This window comes from Mycetomoellerius zeteki, unplaced genomic scaffold (assembly GCF_001594055.1).
Source record: "Mycetomoellerius zeteki isolate Tzet28-1 unplaced genomic scaffold, Tzet1.0 scaffold79, whole genome shotgun sequence".
In the NCBI taxonomy this organism is placed as follows: domain Eukaryota; kingdom Metazoa; phylum Arthropoda; class Insecta; order Hymenoptera; family Formicidae; genus Mycetomoellerius; species Mycetomoellerius zeteki.
The window spans coordinates 413,672-431,981 of NW_017257819.1; the positions used below are offsets into that span (position 1 = coordinate 413,672).

At 31.4% G+C, this 18,310-nt stretch overlaps 2 protein-coding genes across 8 annotated transcripts in view; one reads left to right on the forward strand and one right to left on the reverse strand.

Annotated features, from left to right (window-relative positions):
• LOC108729795 (cubilin) overlaps window positions 1-13,130 on the reverse strand; it is a 37,329-nt gene extending 24,199 nt beyond the window's left edge. For 2 of the 7 annotated variants that reach the window (XR_001936950.1, XM_018459096.1), the window contains exons 1-7: window positions 12,801-12,864; window positions 5,331-5,391; window positions 5,116-5,214; window positions 3,569-3,655; window positions 3,258-3,435; window positions 1,822-1,848; window positions 544-755 (exon numbers count right to left, since the gene is read on the reverse strand). Coding sequence is in view for 6 of the 7 variants with exons in the window: in XM_018459096.1 (XP_018314598.1) it covers window positions 544-755; window positions 1,822-1,848; window positions 3,258-3,435; window positions 3,569-3,655; window positions 5,116-5,206 (595 nt within the window). In the remaining variant the exon portion in view is untranslated. Of the gene's footprint in view, window positions 1-543; window positions 756-1,821; window positions 1,849-3,257; window positions 3,436-3,568; window positions 3,656-5,115; window positions 5,215-5,330; window positions 5,392-5,703; window positions 5,726-5,765; window positions 5,803-12,800 lie in introns of those variants that run through there. The other 5 variants (XM_018459098.1, XM_018459099.1, XM_018459100.1 and 2 more) reach the window with 5 other exon arrangements.
• A 926-nt stretch (window positions 13,131-14,056) lies between these two features.
• Mpc1 (mitochondrial pyruvate carrier) lies at window positions 14,057-16,921 on the forward strand. The gene is made up of 3 exons (XM_018459117.1): window positions 14,057-14,627; window positions 16,028-16,128; window positions 16,729-16,921. The coding sequence occupies exons 1-3, from the start codon at window positions 14,572-14,574 to the stop codon at window positions 16,884-16,886; spliced, it is 315 nt and encodes a 104-aa protein (XP_018314619.1). The 5' UTR covers window positions 14,057-14,571; the 3' UTR covers window positions 16,887-16,921.
• The last annotated feature ends 1,389 nt before the right edge of the window (window positions 16,922-18,310 follow it).

Sequence of the window (18,310 nt, forward strand, 5' to 3'; positions counted from 1 at the left end):
CATATAACATTCCATTAATATTTCGAGAATATCATGTAATATTATATAATTTTAAAAATATTATATTATTAAAATGTTACATTTAATATTCTAAGAATATGCCTAAAATATTACTTCATATTAAATAATATTATGCGCTTATATAGGGATGGTATATTAAGTATTAAGTATTATGTTTTCAATATTAAGTATTTTGTTCTCATTAGTACTTTACAACTATATGTAACATAAATTATTTTTTCTGTACGTGTTCTATCTTTTTCATAGCATCTTTTACCAGATGTGTTGCAACACGTCTATTAGCCCAGACAACAAAAAGTGTCTAATTAATTAGCAGCCATTTGTAATATCAAGAAATCAGTCTCATGATTGGCTGCTAATCACATGATTGCAATGACCAATCAGAACACTTAACATCAGTCGCACTTCTCTGATAATCTAGGACTCGAATCTTGATACGTTAATGAATACGGAAATTCGACTGCAAATATTTGAGCATATTATCAATTAAATGTCTTAAAAACAATATGAAACAAAACTTACAGGCGTTGATAAATCTGTAAATACCGCCGAAAATATTCGGCGTCGTGACATTCTTATCGGTATAGAAACTGAGAGCAATTCCTTGATAAAGAGAAACACGTCTACGTGGTGGAATTGGTCCGCAAAATCGTCCACCAAACGGTGTCTCTATTAACTTAGTCGTGTTCTCCGATCGTATCTCCGAGTAAATGTCCAGATATTCATGAATGCAGCTGAAAAAGAGAGTATATCACGTAACTTTTAGATTCATTCTCTGTACGTTTAAATTTAAATTTGCTTATATTTAGTAAATGAAAATTGATAGATTATGAGATTTGCGTTAAATATGGAATTAAATACAATTACAAATAAGTTTAAATTTATTAAAATTACCATGATTGCTTCAAAAAATAAAAACAGAGTTTCACAATATATTCAGATTTTGACAAAATTTTAAATCCTTTATAAATATATTTCAAGAAATAAAAGCATTTTCAACTAAAATCAAACAAAGTTTAAATCGTTTACTTTTATAGTACTTTTATAGAAAATTTCTTACCAATTAATAAATCGAAATATTCTTTAAATAAAAACAAATTAAATCATTCATGTAAAGCGAAAGGCAAAAAGGTATATTATTTTTGATAATTTAAAAATGTGCAAATAGTAAGAAATATAAAAATTATTTAAAATAAAGGAAATCCCAACAAAATGTTTAAAATTTGCTTTAAGGTAGTACTTGCATAAAATGATTTTCTTACGAATGTGCTAAAATTTTGAATACAAATAAATTGAAATGCTCTCTATATTTGTGTGCAATTAGAAACATACTCGTATAGACCGGCTAGTTTTGCAAATAATTGCAATTAAAATGTGCATTTTTAAAACAATTATAACGGTAACTAATTAATCTTTGAGAAAAAAACTGTAACTAATTACTTTTACAAAGTAACTTTTCCATCCCTTCTTGCTATTTAGAATTTATAGTGTAAAAATATCATATAAAGAAGTACTTGGGTTTCATTCTTTATACCTGTTTCCATTCATTGTAGATGAATTTTAATCTCGGTTCAATTTACTCTTCATCTTTCTAATTTTTAGAACTAGAAAAAGATGAAGAATAAATTGAACCGAGATTAAAGTTAATCTATATTGATGAAAATGGACATTAATTTAGTGTAACAATTTTTCCTTTAAGAAGCTCGTACTCTTATCGCCTAACATTAATTTTTTTAAAAAAGTTATACTTACTATTAACTGATAAATAGCATAATTTCTTATAAATTTATCAATACTTACGCTGGTAATTCTCCCACAGCAGATCCACTATGTCAGGAAAAATATGCATGTAAACAATACACATATGTATGAACAAGTATGTATGTATTCTTATATGAATTTCTATCATTTACTCACAAAAATTGTCAAATATAATTCGTATAATAAAAGTGTTAAATCTCTTTTTATCTTTCATCTTTATCAAGTGCCAATCATTACATTTTCCATAAAAAAAGGGAAATAAATAATATTCTTTCATGCGTCAATTATAAATTTTTATAATTGATATGTAAGAGAATATCACGGTTAGACAAGTACATCTATATTGAAAAGTAATCAAATAATATTACATATATAGGTAATCAAATAATGTTATACAGGGCATCACAAAATTTGCAACTCAAAATCAGGACAGGTCGAAAGGTTATTTCAGTTCGATTCCAGTTATGATTTATTAAAATATGGAATAAGTGTCCCGGTCTCAGTTTCAGTTTCTTGACTAATGAAAAAAAATCGGTAAAAATTAAGGTTTTTTAACATAAAAATTAAAATGATAGTACAGTCATTATAGGATTTGACCTCGGATTTCGGAAAAAGTACCTACAGACTGAATTTTTGCACAGACCTTTATTTTTGCATAAGATTGAAGGAGAAAAAAGTTTACCATTATACAGTGGCCGCTAAGAAAAATAATTAAATTTGTTTAGTCTTAAAACACGCAAGCTTTATAACGCGTTCTCTCTATACATATCAGTCATTGCAAAGAATATTTCCGAAGTTTCAGTGACCGAGTTGGCTAAGATACTCGACCCTGGCTGAGGTAATATTTTTCACAATAAGTTCTTTACAGTTTTTCTAATTTAATTTAGGGAGGGATTATTAGCGTTTCACAGATTGATTGTGTTGAAAATCCGAAAGTTTCGGCGCGCAGTCATATCTGAAATAAATTGATTTAATAAAGAATATATATTATATTATTTGAAACATCTAACTTTGACTGCTAATGGCATTCTCTATCGTATTGATGTTTTTTTTGTATTAATAAAAGAATTTTAATAATTAACGGCGGGAACTTAGTTATATACCTAATATTCACAATAAACGACTAGAACGCGTTGTGACATTTTAACTTAGCCAGAATGCATATTAGTTGATTATCAAAAGATGGATTTTACTTTATCATCTTTTTAAATATGCCAGAACACGTTGTGAGCATTTTTGAAATGGCCCCGAATTTCATGTTATGACTGAATCTCAAAAGCCATAATGTGTTGTGGTCAATTTTTTCGCTCTATGAGCATTTCTGGTCTTTGAGCCTAACATATACAGTCTTATCACATTCGTATTACACTTATTTCATATAGTTTGCTGAAAAATACGCATTAATCAAAATTGGAGACGTTATATTTCGTAATTCTGATTAGAGAATCTCTAAAATGATGAAAACAAAGACTCACTCTGGCGGTTTTCCTCGAAGGCCAAACGACGTGAAAATTAATTCGACACGCTGACGTGGCCCTGCAAGAAATGTGTAAACGCATTGACGTGGTTCTGCTTTGGGGTTGATCAACGTCGGCGCATGAAAGCTTCCGTTCAGAGGTCCATCGGGAGTGCTTACAAATTTTTGGTCGCACTCTGGAAATCAGGAAAAATTATTATAATTTATATAAATTGCTTGATCGGTCCGCTTGTGAATTAAATCGATATAATCTTTTGCAATTGGATCAGGTATCAAAAAGAAGGTAATAGAAAAGGACACAAGACGTACTTAGTGTTTTGGCAGTGAGTCCTCCCGGTGGTGGTGGCAGTGATGAAAAGTAGCCTTGTGGTAGTGGTGCATCAAATATCTCGCGGGCTGAATTGAGGGAGGATGCGATGATTCATGGATCCCACGACAACATCCACCGCCACCGGGAACACACCATCAACCATGTTATAACCGTGTAAATGACTATGATAATCTAACTAATATAAATATATTTATATACGAGGGTCGTTTGAAAAGTTTTGAGCCTAACATAGAAACAAGTATTTTTTCAATCAAATTCAATTTTATTTTTCAATGTAGTCTCCTTTTAATAGTCGATACACTTTTCTCAGCGATGATTTCATTCCTTTTAACTCATTCAAATAATAGTTGGCGTCTTGCTCTGCAAAATAGGCTTCTACGAATGTAATCCACTGTTTTGATTATTCCTTCGTATCAGAAGTGAAGTAGTGGTTCCAAGTTTCATGAACAGTTATTAATCGTCGCAAAAAATCCGACTCGTTTCGCTTAAACCGCTCCAACAGAGCCTTGGAAATGTGTATTCAATTTTTTCCATTTTTACAAAATCACTGACATCGACTGACACAAATGACTGTCAAACAACAACTGAGCGTCCACAATGGCTAAAATTTTCACAGGTATCTTTCAAAGCATGTACGATTGTAGTACCAGAATGGTTTTGACGAGTAATGCCATTCACATCTTCATGTTGAGGCTCAAAACTTTTCAAACGACCCTCATATATAAAATAGAGCATATAAAATCTATTATTTATGAAAGTAAACATCATAACACAAAATATTTGTTATTAAGATCTCTCTAATAGATGGCTATTGAGCATCAAAAATTTAATTGTGATATTATGTCGATAGTTTAGCTGTGTTTTAAGTCCAGAAAAATTTCGGCGCGTAATTTAAATGACTATAATATGGTATATATGTATGTACATATATAGTAGATATTAATTCATTTTAAATTAGTTAAGTATTAAAAAGATCCCAGCTTAGACCATTACGGCCAAGATTTCCTATTTTCTATTTATTTAATGAGCTACAAAATATTTTGTTATAGATAAAAATTATATGATTTAAAGAGAATTAAAAAATTAGAGACTTAAAAAATTAGAGAATTAAAAAAAGAGAATTAAAAGAGATTAAAAAATAATGATTCATCATAACTTTGAATGATTCCCTCAGCACATAATTCATTTTCTACGTGATTCTACATTCCAAATACTAAATAAAAAACTCTACATGATCAACTCTACATGATTTACAATCAAATTGGAAGCGGCCCAAAAAATAGTGTTACTATTGAAATATTTTTGAAAAACCGCATTTTTGATCAATTTTTTTGAAGTTGGAAAGTTTTCCAAGTCTATGCTGACGATCAGAACTTTTAGTATGTTGTATAATACATCATTTCGAACAACTTCCCGCAAACAAATCTTTTATAGAAACTTTGCTTCCAAAACACAAAAAAAATTTAATTTTCCTAGGCTAATTCGTAGAAAGTTTTAAAAGTTGTTCAATGTATTTTCTACTAACCTGTGGAGTTGTGTGGACACAGTAGCAAGAGTAACACGAAGATTGGTGAAAGAAAACAATTTCCAGAGACATGCCAAAGTACTGAGGCCATATTGCATCCTAAAAATAATTATTCATATATACTTCTCGATTATTATCGACATCCATATAAACTTGTATTATAATTCTTAAAAACATTAAAATAAATAACATAGCACTTTGTCAAATGTCTTTACCATATCGTCAATGTCTATCCCAAACACAGGAAGAACGGGGAAAACTGATCCAAAAGATCATCTGCAATATACAATTCCATTTTATTACTAGAATTATATACATACATATAGATTAAAAGCATTAAAGTCCGAGGATTCAAAAATCCAGAAATGAAACTCGAGTCCCTCGGAAATATGTTTAATCGTCGAGCCTTGATTGTCGGGACGACAATCTAAAAGGAGGAGGGCAATTTTATGCCCGTGCTGAGCTTCGGATTGCATCAAACCATCAATTAGGAAAACGAAGGAGCGCATTCACTGGGTAATGAGATGCGCAATTGTTAAACAAACGACTTCAAGTTTCATATCGAACCGTCATCCCGCACGGACGTACTTTTGTTTCTTCCGTAGGAGCGGAGGGTATATTTCACAATAAGCCGAGATACTCTCACTTACTTATTCTAATCGTATTTTATTATTCGTAAGAGACAGGTGTACGTTACAAATACGTTCGGAAGTCCCCTTGTTCGCGCACCTATCGTCATTCGCAGTAATGGTTACGTTTACACGTTTAGATGTCTTTGTTTAATATACAGGATAAACAAAGACATCTATTGTATAGGCCGCGGCCTAAATGCACGGTGTAAACGTAACCAGTGACAATGTGAGAAAGGGCAGGGAAGGCCCAAGTGGGAAAGTCCTTAGGCCGGAATCAGACTACGCATTGAAGATTGAGGTTGAAGATTGAAGATTGAAATTTGATCAATAAGGACAAAGAAATTTTAGCTCGTTTCGATTGGTCAAATTTGAATTTTTCAATCTTCATTCTCAATCTTCAATGCGTAGTCTGATTCCGGCCTTAAACTGGTTCTACATTAGTCGCATCGCAGCGTCGCAAGCGTTGCGGTCCAATCAACATCAAGCTAGCTCGACTCTGATTGGATCATAACGCTTGCGATACGCTTGCAACATTGCGATGCGACTAATGTAGAACCAGCTTTAGATTACTTGCATATACAACCTACTCTGTCACGCTCGTTCTTTCCGCATGTCGCTTCCGCTGTACTCGCCTATAGTATCCAATAAAGTGTTCCTTCTTTACACACGAGGGTCTCTTTTATTGCCGAGAGCGCAACCGCGTACACGAGCACAAGTTTACAAGACCGCTCGTCGCGGGTGAAACAATAATAATGCTATAATAATGTCACATAAGTGGGCCTTATTTAATAAGTACATTGTTTAAAAGAAATACTTATATTCACCAAAAAAAAAATTTTTTGATACATTAGTTTTACATTTTCTTTATTTCGAGAATTTCAAAATTTCTTTCCCCCCTTTTTTCTTTTTTACTGCATTCTTATCTGGATTTAATTCTGGTATTTATACTCTCGAGGTGAGGAAGATCACCATGAATAGTTAATAATTGTTATATTCTATGTATGTGAATTTATTAGTTATCTCTGAAGAAGGCTCAAAAATGAGCCGAAACATGTAAGCGCTTTAGTAAAATAAAGAAGTTTCACGCTACGATAGTCGTGTTATTTGCGCAACATCTCCCGCGCTTGACTCCTACTGCCCTTGTTCTTTCATTATTTTTTGATTTATAAGGAGTCTTAGTTAGGTTGATTTATTATACGTTTTGTTATTTTCCATAGCTAGAAAGTTAAATAATATTATAATGAATTATAAAACATTGTTTACTATTAAATTTTGCAGCGGACTGTTATAAAAATGGCTCATACACACAAATTTTTGTTGTGTTAAACAAACGTGTTGCTACCGATTCCAATTCTTTAATCCCTTTTTATCTACTTCTTATGACACACCTTTTAAGCATATACTGTAGGCGTAAAGCGAGTTTTAAAGTAATAAATTTATTGTGGGTCTTATTTAGTGCTGGACCTTATTCGATTCAGGTACCTTAATTCTTTTTCGCCACAAGATAACTTTGTCACTAATTGGGACATTTACCTTACGACTTTCCATACGAAGCGAGATCCACCCATGGTGGAAGGGATTAACATATAGCGTTTTCGGCCCAACCGGGTTTGCACCAATCTGGGTTGGAAAATGCTTTGCTATTGATTGTCCTTACACGCTCTACCAATATGAGAGCACAAAATATTAATTCAATCCAGGTTAGTGGAAATCTGGTCGAGCCGAAAACACCAATGACTACGTTTATATCGTGCATTTAGGCCGCGGTCTATACAATAGATGTTCTTGATTATCCTGTAGGTTAAACAAAAACACCTATTGTATAGGTCGCGGACTAAGCGCACGGTGTAAACATAGCTAATAGTGTGCTCAGTTTGGGTAAACCATGCGCGAGTCTTATCCACAGTTACTGTATATTTTTATTTAATTAATAAAACCATTGTAATGCGAAAAATAAAAAAATTAATATGTTATTGTATTCGCTTTTAATTATACAATATTGCAATTTTATTAAAAAAATGAAAGTATTATCTATTTTTGTAGTCGGATTGAATTCAAACTATAAGAGATTGTGTATTATTACCTAAAGCCTTTAATGAGTTAAGCATCTGCTTTTCATCTATTATTATCTTTAAAAAATTAACAGTTCGTTATCTTGCCCACTTCGTCGTCTTACCCCCCTTTCTCCTATATTGTAAGTTTATATTTATTAGTATTTGTAGTGTTTATATGATATATAGTTTATTACTATCTGCTAGATTATCTACCTTGACTATTGTGTCATCTGTATATTATAATATAAAACAGTATGTCTTCTCCTTATAAATTTAAATAAAATCTTTGGTTAAATTGAAATTTGAATTAGTCGAAAATCCATCCAGAGGATCTAAATCTAGAGTATCACAGTTAAAACAGTAAAGATAATACGATGTATTGTTAAAAGTTGCCCAAATAAAATTGTGAGAAAAATTTTATAAACCTGATGAAAATTTTTTCCAGATCTTTCGAATAATTTTTCCAAATTTTTATGTAAATTTCAGAATTTTTACAATTTCTGTATAATTTTATAACTTTTTAGAAAATTTGATTCTTTTACGAATCTTACAATATTTAAGAATTCATATTTATGAAAAATTCTAAAAAAAAAGTATATAGATATTTTGAATATATATTTCTGAAATGTGTTTCAATTCCTATTATAACTCTTTTGGTGCGGTCCCATGATGCGGAATTGGCGGAACGCTGATTGGTTTAGAAAAAACATATCGGCGGAGCGCAATATTGACGAAATGCTTGCGATTGGACGGACATCGTTCCGCCAATTCCGCATTGCGTATACGTTCCGCATCATGGGACCGCGCCATTACTCACTCCAATGAGCGCATTAAATTGAGTAGAAACTATGATAGGAGCATGGGCATAAGCAGGATTTTTTCTGAGGGGGGGGGGGGCAGTCTTGCCACACACACGTAAGAAAAAAATGTTCAAATATTTCCTTCCTTGGTGACCCTACAGTGTTGAGTTAATGATCTTTTTTTTCGTCACTTATTCATTTCTAATGTTTACACCTTTTAGTTAAAAGCTTCCTCACCACGACAAGGTAGGTGTATGTCGAGGAAGGCATTTCGTTTTTTTGGGTTTTTCATTTTTTGTTTTTCTTTTGTATTTTTGTATTTTAAAATTTTAACACGCACTTTTATACAACACGCGTCTCTCGACCAAGGGGGGGGGGGCAAATGCTCCCCCCACTGGACGCTCATGAGTAGGAGCATGCTTCGAAGCGTTTATAGCGTCAAGTGGATCGTAGCCCCGAACAAACGTTGGTAGTACTAGATAGTATATGATAAAAACAGACCGAATCTAAATGATGTGCGTGTGTATACATAGAGTAGACAAGGCATAGAGGCTCCTGTAAGTGGAAATGTTAGATAGTAGAAAGGGAAAGAATACGGGATGGGTAATCTTTATCTTTGTCTAATATGTTGCGCGTGCATCGAACTTTGAAAGCTGAGTGGGGCGGCATCGAACAAACGAGAGGGCAGAGAATTAGAGAGAGACGCTTACAAACTGAGCACACTATGGCCATGGTCCGATTCATGCTGACAACGCTCATGAGCATTATTTGTCTTCGTTCAACATTTGACAAACGACAAGGATGAAATGATTTTTAAGCGTTGTGAGTGTGAATCGGACCGCAGCCCACGTTAATCCTTCCATCATGGATCTATCCCACTTCCCCACCCCCTATATAGGAACATCCAACTTCTTAGATAGAGACGTGTGATGTAGATCTTGATCATTTTGAAAAGTCTACTCCTAGGCAGAGGGGAGGAGATGGGTGAACCTCAATTTATATGAAAAGTTGGACGCCCCAGCCTTAGCAAGAGAGAAGTTAGGTTGACCTCGATTCGCTCGAAAAGTCGTATACGCTTATACACAAAATATCCAGCTTAATTGGCCTGATGTGTTCCTAAATATCACAATATGATCGGAGAAAAGATCATATGCTCGAATATATGTTTCGCGACGCACTTTTCCTAATCATTATGAACGTTTCTATGCATTTTTTTCATCTTGCCAATATTTTACTTCGATCTCATGGCTAATATAGATAATAATGTAGAAGACTAAAAGACTTTACATCAATATTTCAATATAAAAGATAAAATTTATTAATTTCTTAAATAGAATTTTTTTCACAAAAACCACAAACCCCCTCAAAACATTGTATATACATGTCTTTTTATAACTAGTTTTGTTGATTATTGAAAAAAAATCGCGGTTTTTGGTGGAATACCACTTCTGGACATTTACAAAATAAAAATGTTAATATGAAGAATTATCGAAAATTTGTTCTTTTATTAAGATATAAATTTAATATAAAGTTTTAAATTTTTTAATTTTAAATTTTAATACTGATTTTATAATTAATATTGATTATTACATAACGTAATTTTTAAATCTAACATCTTACTTTAACATTACAAAGATGTAACGAGAAAAGTAACAAATCGTTACTTTCTAAGTACAGTAACGGTGACGCAGTAATTTTATGAAGTAATGTTCCTAACCCTGTGTATATTTTATTATACAATTTAAAATATATGTCTCTGATATTTTAATAACGCTATTATATACAAGGATTGATTTAATGTATTTATACACAAGCAGTTCAAAAAAATTTGTAGACAGATAGCCGATAATATATCCAATACGGTAATTAGTAGTGAAATTCAACAAAATACTATAATAATTAATGTACTCATTAAATATATGTATATCCTTCATTTTTAGTTTTTATAATACATTCAAATTAAAACTAGCTGATTCTATATTATTACCACTGATTACTTGAGAAGTCTTCTTTGCTTCAATCAGAATAGAAAGTGTTCTGTAATATTTTATTCGGTTTTTACATATGTATTTGATATTTTGACATGATTATAAAGAATTCATCTAATTATATTTATTAATTTGTATTATTCTTTAAAAGTTCAAATAATTCTCAAATATCTTATTTAGAAAGTTCCAATTCGCAAGTCTCACATTTCGTTAATTTCAAATTGACAAATGTGATAGATTTACTAATATTTATTTAAGATGATTCTCGCTGACATTTTTATTGTCTTAATAAACGGGAACAATCAACGCGAAGTATGTAGAATAGCACGGAGACATTACAAAGTAGAACAGAGTATTATAGGATCAGAACCGCGCCCATACGCTCAGAAAAGGATAGCGAGATGGTCAATAGCGGTAACTCCAACGTAAATCGCTTGTTTTCTTTAATAAATTGAACAACCTACACGGTACAAGTATCCAACAAAATATTCAATTGAATAACACGAATATTCATGTCCAATAAATATCCATGAATACTTCTGATTTACTTTATAATTATTTCGCGACATTCACATGTCTTGCGTCGAATAAAAGTAAGTTGTTAAAATTAAAATTACATACGAAATAATATTAAAATAACGTTATTTGTTGATTGTAATCTTGTATAAGTTACTGTTCTCGTTCTCTCTCTCTCTCTCTCTCTTTCTCTCTCTCTCTCTCTCTCTCTACTCTCTCTCTCTCTCTCTCTCTCGTTGCAATTCGTTTTAATACTCTTTGTTAGATGAAATAATACTGTTTCAATGTCACAAATGTTTATAATAATTTCAGATAAGATATTTCTTACTAACAAATAATAATATTAATGAATATCTAGTTGATTCTTAACTATCTAATAAAGATATTTGAGTTATGCCAAAAAATCTATTTCCTTTAACTATTATTTTCTTTATATTATCAATTATTTTCTTTATATTATCAAATTAATTTTTATTTTCTTTAATTTATTATTGACTGAAATTTATTATAAATTTATGAATGTCCTTGTAAATACAACCTTTAAAATGTTTATTACAAAAATTTCTGTCCTAAACTCTGCAAAATATGTATAAATGTATATGTATCTCAATGATTAAAACTAAATTAAAATAGAAAAATATTTGAGTCTTTTTAAAAAAACATAGAAACAATAACAGTTTGCTTGTTTGCATATACATGGTAAATTTAACAATGAATAATAACATTATGCCGTGATAATTACAGTAGAATGTAGAACTAGCAATTCCTTTTAAAGTTAAATGTATATAATCTCAATACCTAAATATATATTAAAAGTAAAAAAAGAAAATAAATTACATAATAAACAATGTGATAATGTTCTTAGCTATAAACAATTATAAAACATAGATAAAGAATTAAATTTAAAATTAAGGAAAAAATATAAAAGAAAAATGCAGAACCCTAAATAAAATACGAAAAGCCGAATAAAAAGATTCATAATCGGAAATGTAGTAAATTGACTCTACGAATTGTCTAATGCATCAAATTTGTCGCGAGATCTGTAATGACTTAATCATGAGCTTATATCGTAAGTGTTTATAATAAATATCCGTATATATATATATATATCTTGAATAAAATATCGTTCTTTCGAATATTACATTTATTAAGAAATTGTTTCCTAATTCAAAAAGAAACAAACTTTTGCACAGCATTTGCGTATTTTCGTCTTGAGGAATTAATTTCGAACTTTCTTTATAAAAATCTCTCATACCTAACGCTGTAACTCGTCAATAGACCATATGATCGAAATTGTAACATTTTCTTTACGATATTCCGTAACAATTAAAAAGATAAGATCAGAGATAGCAAAAAAATAATTTTACATTATCTCTTAAAAAATTATTTTCGACATTTTATCGTCTAAAATATCTAATATATTGAATTTAGTAAATATTGGATATGTTAGGACCATAAATCAAGACTGAAAAATAGAAACAAAGTTACAAAAGATTGCAACATAACTAAATAATGAATAACGAAGAAATTCCGAATCTTCTTGCACATTTTAAATCGCAAATGCAATGTATCAGAATTCAAAAATAAACCCAAGAGATCGAACTTATTCGGATAAAAATAAACGAAATTTTATATCCACATATTTTATATTCTTTAAGAGTCAACGCATTTATCGCAAAGACGATCTCGACTTACTTTCATGATTTCGCTTGGAACAGGCCTCTCTCTTACCAAAGAAACTCACCCTGTCGCGCAGCCTCTCTCTCCCTCTCTCTCTCTCTCTTTCTCTCCGTCTCTCTTTTGAGGTGAGATATTCGTGCGATATTCGCACTCTCACGCAGTTGTCACGATTTCCGACCACGACACGCCTATTAGTCACGAGAACGACGGACGATGAGATGTGCACGATACGTAGTAATGCGATTCGACGGTTGTCACAGTCTCCAACGGCAAACACGACCCTAACATATCAAATGAGATACTCAGTGGTGCGACAACGACGCATCGAGCGGCGACAGCAGTGGCGGCGGCGGCGGCTGCGGAAACGGCGGCAGCAGCTCGCAGCGACGCAACGGTGGCGAAAACAGCAATAAAGCCCGAGACACAACGGCTGCGTTCAGCAGAACGTTCGTTTTGCAACTGTTGGAAATTTCCTTCGCGCTAATTGGATCATACTTTTAGATCTAGAAGAATGGTCCTATCTCAGCAGACAATCATAAAACGGTTGCAAAACTGTTAAGTCTGCTGAACGCAGCTAATGCGAGGGAATAGCGATAGCGATAGGAATAACACGATTTCAACCTATCAGAAACTGCGTATTCCGATATATCCGATTTCTGATAAGTTGAAATCATGTTATTCCTATCGCTATCGCTATTCCCTCGTATTGTGTCTTAGGCTTAAAGGCCATCACACGTACAAACATTTTAATCGTAATCGTAAGGTCACAAGCAAATCGACCAATCGCAATCAAAATTATGATCTCGCGTTTTTAAACGCTCGACTGTGACTGGCCGATCTGCTTACGGCCTTACGCTACGACTAAAATTTTTGTACATACGTGTGATGGCTTTAAAGCCCGTTCTACAATTACGTAAGCGTAGTTGTAAGTGGTTGTAGTTGTAAGAATTAACCTATCACAGTCAAATATGAGGAGAATATTCGACTGTGATTAGTCAATTCTTACAACTACAACCATTTACAACTACGCTTACGCAATTGTAGAATGAGCTTAACGGACCGAAAATCGTGGACATAGCGAAGAATACAATCAAAAAATCGTCGACATTACCGACGGGATCGTGGACGTTGGCTACGTAGTTCAATGTCCACGTTTTGTGGACATAGAGGCGCTTCAAAATAAGGTTGCAGCTAAATCCCAGGCATGGCCGCTCTCAGGCTTCTCTCTGCTTCTAGTATCTCATCTGCATCGGTAATCAAATTAATAACATTATTTGGAGCATACCTGCAGAGTATGGAAGATAACGAAAAATTGTTTAAGCGGTGTTCGAACTTTACTTGAGAAATTCTGACTGTCAATATTACCAAAATAATTAAAATGACCAAGACTAACCGAGCGAAAGTATCAAGTGGTTTAAATCGCTATAACTTTCGACTTTATTCAATCAATCATTGTTCTGCAGGCATGAAAACATTGCGAGATTCATGTTTCCTCGAATACGCTATTATATACATTTGTCTATAATTATGTAATTTTACATTATTTAGACTTTTTTTAAACCGAGACCAGCATTTGGCGCGGTCAGTGCCGCTGTCTTCTCTATTTCTTTCCATGTGTTCTGACGTGTCCCTTAGTCCCTGTGCAGCCCGTGCACTATGATTACAGCAGACTAGAGACTACAGTGCATTGAGCATTCCATAGACCGTATCCCAATCGAAGTCCAAACTCGTCGAATTTTTACATAAGCTATTTCTCTCCCTCGGTGTGAAAACACGAACATTCAAGATGAATCGTTTTATGAAAGTTCTCAAGAGTAAGGAAACTCGCGATTATTTTATGAGGCAAGTGATGATTATGTCATTTAAAAGTGCGTTCGACTTGAAGCCCACAACGCTCGTAAGCATCATTTGTCCTTGTTTAATTTTTTTTATATAAACAAAAAGAATGAACAGAATGATTCGTAGAATATTAAAATAGGTAAATAATTTTCATCCAATTCAAGTTACTCAGTTGACATGAATTTAGAGATAGATTATCTTGACGATGGAGTTGTTGATATAATTTCAGCAGCGTTGTTCATCCTTTACTTCGCAAATACAATATAGTAAGCCTTAAAAAATTGATCAATCACAGTCGAATGTGAGAAGAATAATCAACTCTGATTGGTCAATTCCTTAAGGCTTAAGACTTACCACTGTATTGTGTTTGCGGGGTTAGATTTTACAGGAGCGATGTAATACATCATATTTAAGCGTCTTTGTGAACCTTACAAATATCCGATAGGCAAGCGTATAGAAATATTTTAAAGGAAATAATACGAATGTACTGACGAGCTTACTAAAATTATATGGACATAAAATGTTAAAACAGATAAGTCTAATCAAAATTATAAACTCATTGTCAAGATCCAAGTAAATAATATTTTTAATATTTGTTGTTTTAAACAGAAAATTAAATTGATTATTTTATTCTCAATGATTCTAGCTGTGTTATTTTCAGGGAATGAAAATAATTAGTTTCTTTTAACACTGTTAAAAGACTTATCTTGTCATTACTTTGTTATAATAATGATTTAGCAATGATGAATTTTTTTTATGTCTATAATGGTAACATCACGGTTAGAAAATCATTCGAATGATCGTTACTTGTAACAAGTTGGAAAAGACACTCGTTACTGAAAAAATTAACTTGGTATTTGTGACTAGTTATTTTTTAGTCGTTACTTATAAAGAGTAATATTACTCCTTATAAACTACTTTTTTCAAAAAATAAATGCGTATGTATGATGCAAGTTACTTTTCAAAGTGACTTTCCCAACTTTAGCGTAATTTCAACGTTTAATTTCAGTTAATTATCATTATAGTCGTAATAAATTGCAACATTATCAAATTGTAACTATAGAAGTAACAGAATAGTAACTGTTCCATTCCCTATTATTTTAATATAATTTTTTAAATACAGGAAAGATTTTTTTGTATTCATTGTGAATCTCATTATAAATCGCTTAGATTCTACGTACAGAATATATAAAAACTATAATTAGTAAACTGCCTAATGTCTCCTGTGTGTAACTTGAATGTGAATTATTAAATTTGTACACATTTAAGTTTTAACATCGATGGAGCGGTATGAATTGTGTGAACGTCAAGTCGGACTCATTTTGAATTATCAGTACTTATTCAGGTCATGACAGTGCATGTATGCATTAAATATTACGTAATGAATGATAACATTTTTTTAGCACGCACTTTTGGGGACCCATTGCTAATTGGGCGATACCGATTGCTGCCATCTCCGATATCCAGAGGGATCCCAAGTACATTAGTGGTAAAATGACCTTTGGTTAGTTCAATTATCCTTATTACATGCATTGCATCTTGTTCACGAGTTTCAAGGTATTTGAAGGATTCGATTTACATATCTATTTGTCTAATTCGCGTTAATGATTTTTATTTATTAAGTTCTAGTAAGCATACTAGTTAAACTGTTTTCCGTTAACTATAAAATATGTTTTCTATTAATTTGCAACATTTATGATATTTATTTCATATTTATGCTAGCTATAAGATTTATGATAATTTAAGTAAAATTTAATAAAATTAGAGTGAAAACCATACTTGGCAATCAGTGTTCTTATTATATAACAATATCTATTTCGAATAATAAAGCTTCAAAGAAATAAATTATAGTAAGTGAAGAATGTAAGTCAATGTAAGCCATCCACTGTGCACTGGATGGAATATTGCTTGTTTCGTTTTTTAATTTAATTGTTTTGTATTCAACTATAGAATAGAAGATAAATTCACTATGTGAATCTTTATAACTTGTTCTATATTATTGTAGGATTTATAAAAATTGATATGTGAATAGCTCTTCGAATTTCTGTAATTGTTTCTTATTTACTGGTATCAGTTTTTAAGACTTTATGCTGATTTTTTTCAGCCTTATGCTTATATTCAGCAATGTTCATGAGATTTGCAATCAAGGTGCAGCCACGCAACATGCTTTTATTTGCCTGCCACTTTGTCAATGAAGGTGCACAAATTACGCAAGGTTATAGATTTATTAAGCATCATTATCTTGGTAAGAAGGAACAGTAAGTCAAAAGATATATATGATATTGACTTTAAAACAATAGGACTTTGTATTAATATATATATATAAAGATCATTGTTATGTATAGATATTTGTTAAACATAAATATATAAACAAAAAGTGTTTCTTGATGAATAATGTGTTATCAACTTTTCTCTCCACTAATTTTTTAATTAAAAAATAATGAAAAAATTGTTGATTAAGAGATCGAATACTCTTATTAAATCTTGTACGATTGCTTTTTTAAGAAAAATATCAAGTATCTTAGAAATTAAATCACAAATTAAAATCTTATTAAAATAAAAACTGTATTTAAATAAAGTTACATGATAGCACATTGATATAAACTGACAAAATATTTGTTTTTTATGTAAAATACTAATTACTAAATACATTAAATACAAAAAAGCTACAATTATATTGTTGTCGAGTTTCGATATCGATTTATTATATTATAGATAATAGAAATAATTTTAAGATATAATTCATACATATAGAATTAATTTCCATATCGTGAGATATGGACAATTGAGAGCAAATGCAGTTAAATTTAGCATATATCTATTTATGTATAATGATACCAAATGATAAGTTTATAACATTGTTTCTTTATTAATACGAACGTTTCGACTTTGTTTAAGTCATCTTCAGCATATATCACTGCTTATAGTTTGAAGTTTTCATTACTTGGTGGGTTGAGATGATTGCCAATTCGAGTATTGAGAATAACAGCTGGTTAAGGAGGTTATTCTCAATACTTGAATTGGCAATCATCTCAACCCACCAAGTAATGAAAACTTCAAACTATAAGCAGTGATATATGCTGAAGATGACTTAAACAAAGTCGAAACGTTCGTATTAATAAAGAAATAATGTTATAAATTTATTATTTGGTATCATACATAGATATATGCTATATTTAACTGCGTTTGCTCTCAATTGCCCACATCGAAAATTAATTCTATTGAATTAATATCTGAAATATCTGAGAACCTTTGTCAAATTAAAATTTTGATGTTTTATAATTCATACATATATTTTGTGTATAAATGTAATCTCGATTAAAAATGTGCTCCATATTTTTTTCTGAAACTATATTTAAATGTAAATCGTAAATATAGAATAGAAAGTACTAAAATGCGTAAATGGATAAGATTATGATAAAATTTATGAAATTACGTATAATTATAATTAAAACAATAAAGATGTTTATTAGCAAACATTTATTGTGGACTATATTGTATTTTGTCCATGAACACTGTCTTTGGAATATATCGAATATAAAAATTGTATTTTTTATAATTATGTATATGTATATTAAAAAAATATTAATCTAAAGCTGTGCAGAAGTTTGAATGTTTACGTGCTTAAAGTGCTTATAATCATAATTCTGTCTTTATCCTTCATTAGACAAAACAAGGATAGAAAC